Here is a 17,008-nt window from a genome sequence, read left to right as displayed (position 1 = left end):
AGAACAATCGGGGGGTACAGAAATGCTGGCAGTCTGAGGGTCTTCTCTGAGCAGTTGACATTCCCTCTTTTAAACACTCCACGGGCAATAGGTTTTGAACCATAGCCTTATTTTGTTTAATTTCACCTTGTTGTCACTAGCAATGCATGTATACAGTAAATGTGTCACAGTCCCCTTTAAGACTAAATCCATTTAGCAATTGCTGTATATGAACTCGACATGATTGTGATTCCACATCCTTTTGACTATCTGGAAATAGGCCAACACAATGAAAGTGATACCAATTTGCACAGACATCACATGCTAGAATTGCTCGTTTACTGTTATTTGGTGATTTACAGAACCACAACACCGTTTTGGGTTTATTTTGCTGTGTGACCCATTCCTCACCGTATTTATCACGGCATTTCTCCTTCCCATTCTGTGTTTGATTGGTGTTTTTGTATCAATTAGTATGTGCTGTCACCCTTATCTCCTGTGTCATTAAATATGGTTGACAGGCTTAAAGGGTTGGTCAACTCAATTTGTTCCTTAATCTGATTAACAGATTAAATTGGTGTGATTGTTCCTCCAAAGAGCAGTTCCTCCATAGAGTATAACAGATCAAACTTAACCAATGTATACATCTGATATTTTGTCTTTGGCATTCAGTCTTCATGCACAATAGACTTTAAAAGCTATAACAATTTTTTAAAGAATATAGCAGATGCTTTTATACAGAGCGGTTTACAGTAGTAATACCATACTGGTCCCCCATGGGAATCAAACCTACAACCTTGGCATTGCAAGGACCATGCTCTACCAACTGAGCCACACAAGGACTACAAACATTTGGTATTTAATGAAGACAATACCTCTTTTCACCATTCAGACTTTGATTTAATCTTAAATTTCAGCAAATAAATAATGCCTTCATGACAAAATATAATGCAAATAATACTTTTACAATGCAAAAGAGTCCCCTGGACCCCCATATTGGCACAATGAATTAACGTAGATTTACTGTTCAGACAATAAACTGGTAAGAAATTCAAAAAACATATCAGTTAAATACTGCATCACAGCAAGCAGCCAAGTTAGCTTATTTTCTTCAACATTGTGCATATACAACAACTTCAAATTTGCACTGATAACAATGATAATCGTTGATAATCATAATAACATGATTCAGCAGAAGCGGTAAAATATACAATCATTGCGTGCTATAAGCGTGACAACATTCAGGTCCTCACCTTTTTCTCAATGTCATTCAACATCAAGTGGAAATACACTTCAAAAATGGCAAAGAACAATATGAAATGCTGGCTTTGTAATTTTACATTTTACTATGGCAACGAGAGTTGAAACATGAAGATACATTATGCAATGTCATATTTTGCCACTGAATTTTCTGTATATATGAGCCTCAATATTCCACCAAATATTTACATTCAATGTGTGTATGCATCTCTCTCGCTCGCTCTCTCTCTCTCTCTTTCTCTCTCTCTCTCTTTCTCTCTCTCTCGGTGTGTCTGTGTGTGTATACTATGTGCAACTGAGCATGAGAGAGAATGTGTCTGCTTTCCTGTCTTTCACTTTTCATTTTTTACCTCATAAATATATCTCGGGATTCCCTCTTTCTCCCTCTCTGGCTCTCCCTCTTTATGTCTCTCCTTCTATATTATCCACCACTTAACCTCTGTAAGGCACCAATCCTAATTTTAGACAAAAAGTTGGACTGTGGAAAACAGCACACCACTGGGAGACAGTCATCGCTGCACACTATGAACAGATGAAGACAAGGGCCTAGATTCAATCTGGGCCATGGAAAATCCACGTTAAAGTGAGGTTGACATTTAAAGGTAATTTCCAATTGAACCGACATATGCAGCATTTAACGTGAATGCCGTCTCCACTAGCGCTGGAACATTGCCTTTAAATGTGCTTAGCGGCTTGAACACGATCGGATTGAATCTGGCCCAAGGAGACGCAAACCTACAATCACTGACAGAAAGAGCGACTAGGAAATTGGAGAGACGCACAAAAGAAAAGTGAGGTGTAAAGACACAAACTCAAAGATAAAGAGAGAGAATGAAAGAGAGAGGCAGTGAAGAGGAAATAGCGAGATGGAAGATGAGGGGGGAAAGTTGTTCCTCTTCCTCCAGATCTCTCTATCTGTGGGTTTTAATTCTTCTGAAGACATTTCTTCTTCAAATGGACACCTCATACTCCCGTGTGTCCTAGGAACCAGGTAGCAATACAACAGACCCGAATAACAATTAATTTGAAGAAGAAAATAGTTGGTTTTAAATGCTACAGCAAAATATCCTCAGCAGTTTAGGACATGCAACCTCCAGGATTCATAAGCAATGGACTAGAGTGTTCACTTTTCGTTAACCTACAGTCAATAGCATTTCAACTTCCAGACAAATAAAAAGTAAAGTTACAGAGAATATTTCCCTAAATACTAGCCAAAAGGTGAAAAGGTGAACAAATAATTGTCAATTTATTAATGTTGATACAATATACCTGTACATGAGCTCTACATTAAACTCTAGTTTAGTGACATAGATAGAACAATTTTACTTGGTGGTTTAGTTATACCAATAACCTGGGTTTGATTCCCATTTGGTTACACAGACAGGGCTATCCATGATAAAAAATAATGACAGGCTCATGCAGGTTTTCAAGTTAATTTGGATGGGGGGATTTTTAGCCTATCAGTTTAATCGAGTTGTAGACAACAGAACATCACACATTAGAGTGTTTGAACGTGTCATGCGGCTGCATGACTTGTCGGGTATAAAGTTGGGTGTGGTTTCGTTGCATCCAATGGCAGTCTGTGATAGGGTAACGCAAGGAACCACTTGTAGATTTGACAGCTCTAACGGAGTTCCACCTCAAGAGACTTCCAAAACAACCGCTATGCTGGCTAGCGTGGATCTGATAGAATCTAGCCCCAAAGTGAGAGCGCTTGAGCAATACTTAAACATTAGGCAAAAATAGAGAAAATACTCACTCCTGCCTCGTATAGAGGGTTGTTGAAGTCAGACTCCACAGTAATTGGGCTGTATGAGTGGGTGTGAGAGAGAGACTTCCAGAAAAGTGGCTTCCACTGCAGTCTACATACACTGAGGGAGAGGGAAATAAATGTATGAGAGAGAGAGAATAAAGCATAGTCAACTTCTGATATCTGATCTATGCAATAGCTCAGTACTCTTGTATGAATGTATGTGTGTGTGTGTTCGGTCAAACCATGCCAATATTTGGTGAAAGTAAGACGAATGCATTTTAATTGTGACTGCTGAACTGCGCAATACGTACTTTGTGTAATACATGTAGATTCCACCAATCAGAAGGATGACCAGGATGATTGGCAGGATGATTGCCAAGGCAATGTTCTCACTTAGCATTTGGTGGGAGGGCTCCAATGACTGGGATACTAGGGAAATAATCAAAAATAATAAATGAAAGAAGAAGTTAAATCAAGACGATTAAAGGGGAATTCCATCAAATTTCAACCTCATTTTCATTATTTCCAGCACTATCCCACTGAGCACACCACATAATTTCAACGTGGGCAATAGGGAAATATTTGGTTGAAACATTGATCAATGAGATTACAACCTATATTCACCCACTCAAAAAGACAGCCAAAAGTTTGTAGAATTCCCAATGTGTTCCCATGATTGAGCCGGAATCTGGAGCATTTATTGTGAAGCTGATCTCCATGAACGCAGGAACATTGACCTTAAAATCCAAATTTTCCACAACCCGTGATCAGATTGAATCCCTGCATTATTCTTCAACGTTGATTTTTGGTTGAGTTGGAGAAGTGAATCCAACATAACAAGTATTAATTTGTTGGTAAACTGGATTTAAAAATATCTCATAGTGGAGATAAAGTGAAGATATGACATTGTTTCAAAAGTACAAATTCATCATACAAGGTTTGTCTATGTTGAAAATTGGTTACCATGACGTTTCAATGTTCTGTAGTTAGAGATAAGAAGAAATGTCATGACATCATCAAGTTGCATTAAAAGCTTAAAAAAAGTAAAAACAAAATACAAATAAAAGGGGGAGGCATTTTCCTTCTCCCAGTGTCACCATGAATCTCATAGTCTTTGTAAGGAACTGGAGAATGAATATGAGGTTGAAAAGTGTCGAAATTCCCCTATAGAAGATGTAGAGGGAGATGAAAAATCACCTTCTAATTTATGATCATCCAACAGCTCCTCGTATGCCACTGATAGAGAAATGCAGATTATTATTATTATAAGATCATCATTCCTCATTCACTCTTTACAATATGTTCAAGTGTTTCAATTCTCATGCAGAATTTTTTGAAACCCCTCTAACCCCTCATCCTCATTTCCAGCAGTCCAATGTAGATTGTCACCTTTGCAGAAGGGTGGTGGACTGTTCCATTGAGATGGGTGGCCCGGGACACAGTTGATAATAACCTCCCCAATGAGTTCATAGCCCTCATAGCAGAAAAAACGTAGCGCCTCTCCTGCCTGGTAGCTATGCTTGTACAATGTCTGGTAACCATTGTCTGGCACACCTGGGTTTGGGCATGGGTCATACTTCACTGTTTTGGGAAAGGAAATAAAGATAGAGAGAGAGAGAGAAAGAGCAATGCCTTCAGAAAGTATTAACAGCCCCTTTTCCACATTTTGTTGTATAATTTAAGATGGATTAAACTGAGATTATTTTTCCCTGGCCTACACACAATACCGGATAATGTGAAAGTAGAATTATATTTTTCGAAATGTTTGCAAATGAATTACAAATGAAAAGCTAAAATGTATTGAGTCTAAGTATTCAACCCCTTTGTAATGGGAAGCCAAAATACATTCAGGAGTAAAAATGTGCTTAACAAGTCACATAAATTGCATGGACTCACTCTGTGTGCAATAAACGTTTTTAACATGATTTTTTTCAATGACTACCTTGTCTCTGTACCCCACACATACAACTATCTGTAAAGTCACTCAAGCGAGCAGTGATTTTCAAACACAGATTGAACCACAAAGATCTATTGGTAGATGGGTAAAAAATGTAAAAGCAGACATTGAATATTACTTTGAGCAAGGTTAAATTATAAATTACACTTTGGATGGTGTATCAATACACCTAGTCACTACAAAGATACAGGCGTCCTTCCTAACTCACTTGTTGGAGAGGAAGGAAACCACTCAGAGATTTCACTATGAGGCCGAAGGTGACTTCAAAACAGACACTGGGAGATTTATTCACATTTCAGCAGGACAATAACTTAAAACACAAGGCCAAATCTACACTGGAGTTGATTATCAAGACAGTGAATGTGGCCGAGTTAAATCTGCATGAAAATCTATGGCAAGACCTGAAAATAGTTGTCTAGTATTGATCAACAACCAATTTGACTGAGCTTGAAGAATTTTGAAAATAATAAATGGGCAAATGTTGCACAGCCAAGGTGTTGAAAGCTTTTAGAGACTCACCCAGAAAGACTCAGCTGTAATCACTGCCAAAATGTGGAAAAAGTCAAGAGGTGTGAATACTTTCTGAAGGCACTGTATAATCCCATAGGATTACAGTTTGACATCCATCTCAACACACACAGACAAACACCCAGGGGAGTGACTCACAGACACATTTGGGGCTGCGATCACTCCACTTGGGGGTGCCTGTATCCCGTCCATGGCAGGAGATCTGGCCAGGGCCCTCCAGCTGGTAACCTTGGTTACAGGAGAAGCGCACCACTGTTCCAACAGCAAATCCAGACTCTGGGCGTACCGAACGTGCTCCGTTCACCACCTCCCCCGGATCAGGACACTGCTGGACTGTGGACGATAAGGGTATACAAGACATGATCTAATATTTGTATATATTGTTTCATCTACCCTGGTACTACAGATGAAACAGAGCTAAATGAGTGAACTCCTGCACACTTATTTTCTGATATGTAGATGATTGTCCATTGTCCCTGAATAAACCCAGACAGAAAACTAATGCATTATAATATACACTGAGTATAAAAAGCATTAGGAACACCTGCTCTTTCCATGACCAGTTATGATCCCTTACTGATGTCACCAGTTAAAACAACTGAGACATGGATTGTGTATGTGTGCCATTCAGAGGGTGAATGTGCAAGACAAAAGATTTAAGTGCCTTTGAACGGGGTATCAACTAGACGCACCGGTTTGAGTGTATCAAGAACTTCGGCGCTGCTTGGAATAATTGTCCTCCACCCAAAGGACATCCAGCCAACTTGACACAACTGTGGGAAGCACAGGAGGTTGGTGGCACCTTAATTGGGGAGGGCGGACTTGTGGTAACGGCTGAAGCGGAATGAGTGGAATGGTATCAAATACATCAAACACATAGTTTTCATGTGTTTGAAGTTATTCCATTTGCTCCATTCCAGATATTATTATGAGCCGTCCTCCCCTCAGCAGCCTCCTGTGGTGGGAAGCATTGGGGTCAACATGGGCCAGCATCCCTGTAGAACGCGTTCGACACCTTGTAGAGTCCATGCCCCGACGAACTGATGCTCTTCTGAGGGCAAAAAGGGGTGCAACTCAATATTAGGAAGGTGTTCCTAATGTCTTGTACACTCAGTGTATGTACATACAGTATATGAGGGGGAAAATATATATATTTACATATACTGTATTTCCAGAATATATTTATGAAATATATAGCTTGAGCAAATCATAACATAAAAAATAATATGTTAATTAGAATATATTTTGGTGACACATGTATCATGCTGAATTGTAATGTTGAGTCTGTTACCTCTGGTACCTTGGCATTACGTGGCATTACGTTCCCAAAGTGGGGTTTGCATGCAAAAGTTGAAAATAAATTCGGCAGCTATTGAGGCAACCTGCCACTTATGAACCATAGTACGATTAGCTTTGCTTATTTTGAAAAGAGACACATGAAACTCCTGTTGTGACTTTACCTCTATTAATCTGATGACTGTTATTTATTTCATCCACTGACTATGTAATTGTTACTCGATTAAATTAATCATGTAACAACTAACTCATTTAGGAATTTGGGGCACCACAGAAGAGGTTGTTTAAAGAGCTACCATTTCCAGAATTAAACGCTATAAGATATATATCTATTACATCGATAAACAGTAATCTTATTAATCATTACCTCTTATCATATCATCATTCTGAACAGTCGTAACCTTGGATCTGCAAAAAACCCAACCTTACTCATGAGCCCTCTCCTGTACTCCCTTTTCACCCATGACTACGTGGCCATGCACGCCTCCAATTCAATCATCAAGTTTGCGGATGACACTACAGTGGTAGGCTTGATTACCAACAACGACGAGACGGCCTACAGGGAGGAAGTGAGGGCCCTGGTGTCAGGAAAATAACCTCACACTCAACGTCAACAAAACAAAGGAGATGATTGTGGACTTCAGGAAACAGCAGAGGGAGCACTCCCCTATCCACATCGACGGGACAGTAGTGGAGAGGGTAGTAAGTTTTAAGTTCCTCGGCGTACACATCACGGACAAACTGAATTGGTCCACCCACACAGACAGCGTTGTGAAGAAGGCGCACCAGCGCCACTTCAACCTCAGGAGGCTGAAGAAATTCGTCTTGTCACCAAAAACACTCACAAACTTCTACAGATGCACAATCGAGAGCATCCTGTCGGGCTGTATCACCGCCTGGTACGGCAACTGCTCCGCCCACAACCGTAAGGCTCTCTAGAGGGTAGTGAGGTCTGCACAACGCATCACCGGGGGCAAACTATCTGCCCTCCAGGACACCTACACCACCCAATGTCACAGGAAGGCCATAAAGATCATCAAGGATAACAACCACCCGAGCCACTGCCTGTTCAGCCAGCTATCATCTAGAAGGTGAGGTCAGTACAGGTGCATCAAAGCAGGGACCGAGAGACTGAAAAACAGCTTCTATCACAAGGCCATCAGACTGTTAAACAGCCACCACTGACATTGAGTGGCTGCTGCCAACATACTGGCTTCATAACAATTATCAAGTGCAGCTGCTCACCAATTTGAAAACGCCAATGCAGTTCCACCTCCAACACCACCAAAACAGCTATTGCGGGTGTCGGCTATCACCAGTAAACGCTAGATCTGATTGAATCTAAGCCTTACTCAACCTCTAAGATGTATGCTCAGTCGGTGATCTGCAACGGAGCAACATTTATGCTCTCAAACACACCCGAAGAGTTGTTGGAAGTTTGGGTTGTGTTCCCCTGCTCAGGTGTTGCGTTGCATCAACCAATTGTTGCATACCACATTGACTGTGCCGTCGGGCACCAGATTGCTATAACATATGATCTGGCATGAGTCAGCAATGTCGTCGGGCAGGAACGCACTTTAGCTCACCCTTGATGCAGGTGGGTGGGCTGTTGCTCCAGGAAAGATCCCATTGGCAAGTGATGATGTCAGAGCCACTGATGTCATACCCCGGCTGGCACTGATAGGTCAACACACTTCCCCTCACAGGAGAGGTGTGGGAGGAGCTAATCCAGCCAAATTCGATTTGAGGGAGGGCAGGGCAGGTGTCATTAGGCTCTACCTCTGGATGTGAAAGAAGTTGATGTCATTAGATGTAGGATAAACCAAGTGCTTGTTCAGAACATTCAGATTGATAAATAATCGCGTAGAACACACAATTGAGGTAGAATACGTAAATCGTCTTGTCTGTTCATATTATATCTACAAAGTTATTAACATATTGCCTCACTGAATACACGCCAGGAAAATGTAAATATTGTATTTGTGTGATGCTATGTATGGGCAATCAATGTTCTGCATATCATGTCCTTTATGTGAATGTAATGTCCTGTATGTAAAAGTCCTGTATGTGTACGTACCACGGTAGTGAATAAGGAACCCCTGGCTGAGAATAAAGGAGGAATCGTCAGGGTCACTCTGGAACTGAATAGTGACCTCAGAACCACCTGACACGACCTGGAAACGCTCTCGTGACCCCAGGTACTGGCCAATCACATGGGACATGAGGTCGTGACCATCGAATATGGTGAGAACGTCATTGTGGCGGATATTCAAACTTTGAGGGAGACAAAATACATGAAGAGAGGAAAACAACTTTCACAATGTCACTTCAAATGGAATCATAAAATATATATTCTCACAATCATTGTCATTTCTAATCCTTACAATAAAAACTTTTTGACATACATTTTTTAAATGTATGTCAGTCACAGTTGAAGCGCGCCCATTTATAATCAATGAGACTCACTACACCAGCCACAGAAGCAGTCATCAGTGAAGCGACGAAATGCAAGGTTCACATTGTTCAACCTTTGTTTTATGCTTTAAGTATATTCCTTTCAAAACATGCACAAACATACTTATTTTGAGTTCTATCTCCATCATATACCTCCGGTGTAGTGGTAAAAAAACAACTATGCAAAGGGAGCGCACATGTTATGCAGTGAGGTTTCAGAGGCAAAAGAGGCATGGGAAAATTCAAGGAGAACAATTCCCTCTCCCAAATGCTTCAACCACAGCTTCAAAGACCAAAATAATGCCTTTTGGGTGTTGGAGAGGCCAAACTCACATCTGGATGTCCAGTTCGATGCGCTTCTCCTCATTACCATGGATCTGCCACACACAGTCCTGCCCCTTGGAGTAGCTCTGTGGCCAATCAGGGGACAGAACAGTGCTGGAGGGATCGGTCAACTCTCCCCCACACAAAGCTGAGAGAGAGAGAGTGGGAGTTAGGGGCAGAAGATAGAAAGCAAGATAGGGAAGAGGGGGTGAAAAAGTTATTGTAACATTAACTGTATTATTATCTTTTTTGTTTGTTTAGTGAATGAAAGGGGCTTTACAAACACATTATCATAATGAAATGGTAGTATTCAATAGTATTACCTTTACACACAGGCTCACTCTCATTCCAGTGTGGATCACTTGGGTCCACACACTCAATGACCCCGGAGCCCTGCTCCATGACAAAGCCTGGGGAGCAGGAGAAGATGACTGTGGTGCCCAACGGAAAGGTAATGTCACTGCTGCTGAAATTCCCATGGGGCAAGTAGGGCTCATAACAATGTTCCCCGTCAAAGGCTGAGAGAAAGCGAGAGAGAACGAGAGAGAGAGATAAAATAGTGTGCACATGTGAATATGAGTAGAGAAAGAGAGAGAAGTAGGATAAAGCATAATATAAGATGAACTACAGTAGGGCTGACCCCATTTAGTCGACTGGTCGATTGTTTGGTCTATCGATTGTCGGTCGACCGAGATTTATTTTTTTATAGTGCACAAGACACCTGTTTGATTCCCGCCTGTATCATTGGACTAATCCATTGCGGAGGCCACGGCAATGGCACAGTCCATCACTCTAAGACATGTGATACTGAAATTGTATTTATGGTTATATTATGTAAAAAAGAATAGCGTAAAAAAGAATAAAGCTAATATTATTAGTGTATTAAAATATGTGCATAATAGCAAAAGGAACAATGCGGCAGAGGCAGCAGCAGCAGAGACGAGGAAACAGCCCTTGCCCTATTCAGAAGGGGGTGGTTGGGTAATGTAATTATGTGCACAAGCACAAAACACCATATCTGTAATTTTTGTCCCGTCCGAATCTGCAATGTCAGTAACTTGTACATGGCAGGAGAGTAATTTCAGCCAGAATAACCAACTGCTTTTTGGCAAACTCTAGGGTCCTCTGATAATACCAGTCCCTGTGTTTTGAGAGAAACATCTGAGTTTGACAGGTGTTGCTCACGGTTTGAGCAAGAAAACAATGACCGATTCAATAAATTGAATGAAGTGCTGCACATAGCCTAGTATTACCATCAAGAAGTATTCAGACCCCTTGACTTTTTCCACATTTTGTTATGTTACAGCTTTATTCTAAAATTAATTAAAACATTTTATCCCCCCTCATCAATCTACACACAATACCCCATAATGACTAAGCAAAAACATTTTTTTTTGTCCAAATGTATATTTAAGAAAAAGGGAAATATTACATTTACATAAGTATTCAGACCCTTTCCTCAGTACTTTGTTGAAGCACCGTTGGCAGCGATTACAGCCTTGAGTCTTCTTGGGTATAATGCTACAAGATTACCTGTATTTGGGGAGTTTCTCCCATTCTTCTCCGTAGTTCCTCTCAAGCTCTGTCAGGTTGGATGGGGAGCGTCGCTACACAGCTATTTTCTCTCCAGAGATGTTCGATTGGGTTCAAGTCCGGGCTCTCTCAAGGACATTCAGAGACTTATCCCAAAGCCACTCCTGCCTTGTCTTGCTGTGGGATTGGGGTTGTTGTCCTCTTGGAAGGTAAACCTTTGCACCAGTCTGAGGCCCTGAGCACTCTGGAGCAGGTTTTCATCAAGGATGTCTCTGTACTTTGCTCTGCTCATCTTTGCCTCAAACCTGCCTAGTCTCCCCGTCCCTGCCGCTGAAAAACAATAAAACAGCATGATGCTGCCACCACCATGATTCACCGCAGGGATGGAGCCAGGTTTCAGGCCAAAAGCTTGTTTCTCATAGTCTGAGAGTCCTTTAGGTGCCATTTGGCAAACACCAAGCAGGCTGTCACGGGCCTTTTACTGAGGAGTGCCTTCTGTCTGATCACTCTACAATAAAGACTTGATTGGTGGAGTGCTGCAGAGATGGAAAGTTCTCTCATCTCCACAGAGGAACTTTGGAGCTCTGTCAGAGTGACCATCGGTTCTTGGTTACTTCCCTGACCAAGGCCCTTCTCCCTGATTGCTCAGTTTGGCTGGGTGGCCAGCTCTAGGAAAAGTCTTGGTGGTTCCAAACTTCTTCCATTTAATAATGTTGGAGGCCACTGTGTTCTTGGGGAACTTCAATGCTGCAGAAATGTTTTGGTACCCTTCCCCAGACATGTGCCTCAACACAATCCTGTCTCGGAGCTCTACGGACAATTCCTTCGGACTCATGGCTTGGTTTTTGCTCTGACATGCACTGTTAACTGTGAGACCTTATATAGACAGGTGTGTGCCTTTCGAAATCATGTCCAATCAATTGAATTTACTTCAGGTCGATTCCAATCAAGCTGTAGAAACATCTCAAGGATGATCAATGGAAACAGGCAGCATGTGATGTCAAATTCAAGTCTCATAGTAAAGGGTCTGAAAACGTATGTAAATAAGGTACTTAGTTTTTTAAAATATAAATCAGCAAAAATGTCTAAAAACCTGTTTTTGCTTTGTCATTATGGGGTATCGTGTGTAGAGTGATGAGGAAATAAATTATTGTATCCATTTTAAAATAAGGAAAAAGAAAAGGAGTCCGAATAGTTTCTGAATGCACTGTGTGAAGGGCCTACATGCATCAACTTTCAATGAATGCTTTTGTCCATATGCTTTGTGCGTATGAATTGAATATTGCCAAATGCGTCTATAAAAAAAATTATGCCTATTTAATATAACCCTTGCTGTTAATAGATCGTAAAGGAGCATACAACTGACCTAAATGTTTGGAAATGGTAAGTTCACTTTTGCATTTCATAGCCTTAAAACGTATCTCAAGAACAAGTGCACTATTTATCTCACATCTGAAGACCGGGGGGCATTTAAGTCTACTGCGGATCGCTAAAATATTCTATGATTATGATCACACTTCCTTAACTCAAATATTATGGCGATACTATACCAAAGATGGATTTGTATGGTTTAGAAAAATGGGAACCAAGCTTCAGTGTAACCCTGTTATCAGTGTAACCCTGTTATTGCCTGGACTTGTTGAAATATCTTCACGCCTACAAAAAAAACCTCCAGGCTTCTGTCATAACTGTCAATTTACTTGAAAAAAAAAGAAAGAACTACAGGGGGAAGTTTGGACGAAAACTATTCCTGTCCGAATCGTCCTCTGGAATAACGGACATTCTGGGCTAACAATTACATAACCAACGTTCTCTAGTAATACTAGTCCAATGTGAATAGGGTTTGTATTTGTATTTATTATGGATCCCCATTATCTGCTCCTGTCACAAATCCTCCCGGTGGTGCTGCTCATTCCGTTCACCAGCTCCGGAGGTCTACGTTACTGAACTGGATTCATTACCACCAACCCCGGACTGTCTTGTTTCATTATCTACACCTGGTTCCCATTCCCCCTGATTAGTATGTGTATATATGTCACGCCCTGACCATAGAGAGCCTGTTATTCTCTATGTTGGTTAGGTTGGGGTGTGACTAGGGTGGGTCATCTAGGTAATTATCTATCTATGTTGGCCTGGTATGATTCCAAATCAGAGGCAGCTGTTTATCGTTGTCTCTGATTGGGGATCATATTGAGGCAGCCATTTCCCCTTTTGTGCTTTATGGGATCTTGTTTATGTTAAGTTGCCTGTTAGCACTGAATTGTCGTCACGTTTCGTTTATTCTTTAGTATTTGCTTTAGTTTCACTTTATTCATTAAAATATGTGGAACTCTATGTACGCTGCGCCTTGGTCCAACCAATATTACGAACAACGTGACAATATACAGTATGTGCCCTCTGTTCCCATAGTCTGTTCTGGACTTGGGGACTGTGAAGAGACCGCTGGTGGCATGTCTTGTGGGGTATGCATGGGTGTCCGAGCTGTGTGCTAGTATTTTAGACAAACAGCTCTGTTTCTTCAGCATGTCAACACCTCTTAAAATGCAATGAGGAAGTCATTCTCTCTTCAACTTTGAGCCATGAGAGATTGACATGCATGTCAGTCATGTTAGCTCTCAGTGTACTTTTAAGGGCCAGCCTTGCTGCCCTGTTCTGAGTCAACTGCAATTTTCCCAAGTCCCTCTTTGTCGTACCTGACCACACGACTGAACAGTAGTCCAGGTGCTTATTTAATAGCCTACTGATTCCGTGAGCACCAAGTCTCATGCAATGGCACAATGTCGGATAAAGCAGATTTGGCTGTTTTTAATCTTTGCTATGCTGTAATAAAGGCTTTACAATTGTTTTTTTCGTTAGAACAGACTGGCATTACTTATTTTTTTGGGGTTGTTTACAATGTTCCAAACAGGCAGAAAAATAATATTATAATCTAACAGCATCTGTTTGTCACACATAATATGCACACAGCTCTTGCTCCTATACACTCCTTTTTCTTGATCTCCTTTTTATGGTTATTATTACCATTATTATTATGATCATCATTATAATAATAAGTCATGTCGTTATCATTAGTAAGCCTTGTATAACCACCATTGAACTGTAGGCATAAGAGGGCGTCCTGTTTAGTCTTAATACCGTAACTTATTTACGCCAACATTTCAATATATAGGCTACTGAATCAATCATTAATTTGTTCATGCCATCACACTATGCGAGACATTTATGCTTTGAAATGCAATCAAGCATTTTAGTTTTATAATGAAATAACAAAGGGAGCTTAGAATAATTTGTCGACACAACAAATAAACTGCAATTCAAGAATGCATGCAACAATTTTTTTGTCTGCTGTAATAAAGGCTTTGTATGATTTATTTTGTGTTTGAACAGACTCTTTGGTACAGTTATTTATTTAGTGTTGTTTACACAGTTCCAAATGGTCAGAAAAAATTATAATATTGTAATTTAACAGCAGCTGTTTGGCACACATAATTCTCATACGCTTGCTCTTATACCCTCCTTTATCTTGATCTCCAGTAGTTTCCACAGCTAAGTCTTCCACAGATCTGACTTCCCCTTTCCCTCCTGAGCAACCAGTAAACATTCGCCCGTTTCGCATTTTTCACGTCTTCCTCATCCATTTTGCTGTCAACCTTACTGTGTTTGGAGTTTGTTATAACAAATGTATTGATGTGATTTTGATAAGCTATAGGTCAGGCCCTATTGGTTATATGCATGCGATGAGAGCGAGACAATGTGCGCCAGTCACACAGGCACTTGCTGTCATGTTTTTAACACAGTCTGACCTTTGTGTCATTTGTGTGTCTTAATTATTTAATCAAACAGTATGCTTAAACCATCAGACAAGCTCGGTGCATATGTAGTTGGTTTTATTCAAACACATATTGAAAAATACGTTTAAAAGTTTCAACCAATCGATTGGTCTTAAGAACAAGACGACTCTCGGTCAACCGAGATTTTATTTTGACGGGGACAGCCCTAAACTAAAGCAAGCAGCAGTGACTGTACTGCACAGTCAAGTAACAATTAAGAGTGAGAAAGAGACAAGAGAAACTGTGTACTGATGCTGGGAGCATTTTAAGGTCTCACCTTCATAGCGCAGCGCTAGCAGTAGCGGGATGAAAGAGGAGTCGGCCGTGAGCTCCAGGTAGAGTATGAAGCCCTCACTCACGATGCCACGCTCTGGAACATCGTCCAGGTCTGAGTCAAAGAGCAACGGAGCCATGGAGTTGTTTCCGCTTCGCACAATCAGCCTGACAAAGACGGAGAATAAAGGATGGAGGGGAAGAAAGAAGAGTAGAGGATGAAATCAAATCAAACTTCATTTGTCACATGCGCAGAATACAACAAGTGTAGACTTCACCGAGAAATGCTTACTTACAAGCCCTTAACCGACAGTGCTGTTCAAGAAGAGTTAAGAAAATATTTACCAAGTAGACTCAAATAAAAAGTAATAATAAAAAAGTAACACAATAAGAATAACAATAATGGGGTTATATACAGGGGGCACCGGTACTGATTCAGTGTGCAGGGGTACAGGTTATTTGAGGTCATTTGAACATGTAGGTGGGGGTGAAGTGACTATGCATAGATAATAAACAGCGAGTAGCAGCAGTGTACAAAAGGGAGGGGGAGGGTCAATGTAAATTGTCCGGTGGTGATTTTACTAATTGTTCAGCAGTCTTATGGCTTGGGTGTAGGAGCTGTTGAGGAGACTCTTGGTACTAGACTTGGCGCTCCGGTCCCGCTTGCCATGCGGTAGCAGAGAAAACAGTCTATAAATGGGGTGACTGGAGTCTCTGACAATTTTATGGGCTTTCCTCTGACACCGCCTATTATATAGGACCTGGATGGCAGAAAGCTTGGCCCCAGTGATGTACTGGGCCATTTGCACTACCCTCTTTAGAGCCTTTACGGTCAGATGCCAAGCAGTTGCCATACTAGGCGGTGATGCAACTGGTCAGGATGCTTTTGATGGTGCAGCTGTAGAACCTTTTGAGGTTCTGGGGACCCATGCCAAATCTTTTCAGTCTCCTGATGGGAAAAGGTGTTGTCTTGCCCTCTTCACAACGGTCTTGGTATGTTTGGACCATGATAGTTCCTTGTTGATGTGGACAGCAAGGAACTTGAATCTCTCGAACCCCCTCCAATACAGCCACGTCAATGGTAATGGGGGCCTGTTCGGCCCACCTTTTCCTGTAGTCCACGATCAGCTCCTTTGTCTTTCTCACATTGAGGGAGAGTTTCTTGTCCTGGCACCACACTGCCAGTTCTCTGACCTCCTCCCTCTAGGCCGTCTCATCGTTGTCGGTGATCAGGCCTACCACTGTTGTGTCATCAGCAAACTTAATGATGGTGTTGGAATCGTGTTTGGCCACGCAGTTGTGGGTGAACAGGGAGTACAGGAGGGGACTAAGCACACACGCCTGAGGTGCACCAGTGTTAAGGATCACCGTGGCAGATATGTTGTTGCCTACTCTTACCACCTTGGGGTGGCATGTCAGGAAGTCCATGATCCAGTTGCAGAGGGAGGTGTTTAGTCCCAGAGTCCTTAGCTTAGTGATGAGCTTCATGGGCATTACGGTGTTGAACGCTGAGCTGTAGTCAATGAACAGTATTCTCACTTCAGTGTTGCTTGCCTTGAAGCGAGCATAAAAGGCACTTAGCTTGTCTGGTAGGCTCACATCACTGGGCAGCTCGCATCTGGGTTTCCCTTTGTAGTCCGTAATAGTTTTCAAGCTCTGTCACATCCGACAAGCATCAGATCCGGTGTGGTAGGATTCAATCTTAATCCTGTAATGACGCTTTGCTTGCTTAATGGTTCGTCTGAGGGCATAGCGGGATTTCTTATAAATGTCTGGATTAGTCTCCTGCTCCTTGAAAGTGGCAGCTCTAGCCTTTAGCTC

General features: G+C 41.5%; 1 protein-coding gene across 1 annotated transcript in view; it reads right to left on the bottom strand.

The window, feature by feature from the left end:
* Positions 1 to 857: 857 nt before the first annotated feature.
* LOC135556069 (seizure protein 6 homolog) overlaps positions 858 to 17,008 on the bottom strand; it is a 68,001-nt gene continuing 51,850 nt past the window's right edge. The window contains exons 9-19 of the mRNA XM_064988961.1: positions 15,192 to 15,355; positions 9,875 to 10,069; positions 9,561 to 9,699; positions 8,851 to 9,047; positions 8,360 to 8,554; positions 5,616 to 5,810; positions 4,382 to 4,573; positions 4,190 to 4,228; positions 3,304 to 3,421; positions 2,999 to 3,110; positions 858 to 2,219 (exon numbers count right to left, since the gene is read on the bottom strand). Of these exons, the coding sequence (XP_064845033.1) occupies positions 2,190 to 2,219; positions 2,999 to 3,110; positions 3,304 to 3,421; positions 4,190 to 4,228; positions 4,382 to 4,573; positions 5,616 to 5,810; positions 8,360 to 8,554; positions 8,851 to 9,047; positions 9,561 to 9,699; positions 9,875 to 10,069; positions 15,192 to 15,355 (1,576 nt within the window). The 3' untranslated portion in view covers positions 858 to 2,189. The remainder of the gene's footprint in view (positions 2,220 to 2,998; positions 3,111 to 3,303; positions 3,422 to 4,189; positions 4,229 to 4,381; positions 4,574 to 5,615; positions 5,811 to 8,359; positions 8,555 to 8,850; positions 9,048 to 9,560; positions 9,700 to 9,874; positions 10,070 to 15,191; positions 15,356 to 17,008) is intronic.

The sequence above is a fragment of the Oncorhynchus masou genome, chromosome 15, assembly GCF_036934945.1.
Source record: "Oncorhynchus masou masou isolate Uvic2021 chromosome 15, UVic_Omas_1.1, whole genome shotgun sequence".
Lineage (NCBI taxonomy): Eukaryota > Metazoa > Chordata > Actinopteri > Salmoniformes > Salmonidae > Oncorhynchus > Oncorhynchus masou.
The sequence above is the reverse complement of the archived record's forward strand: the minus strand, read 5'-3'. Positions and strand labels throughout refer to the sequence as shown.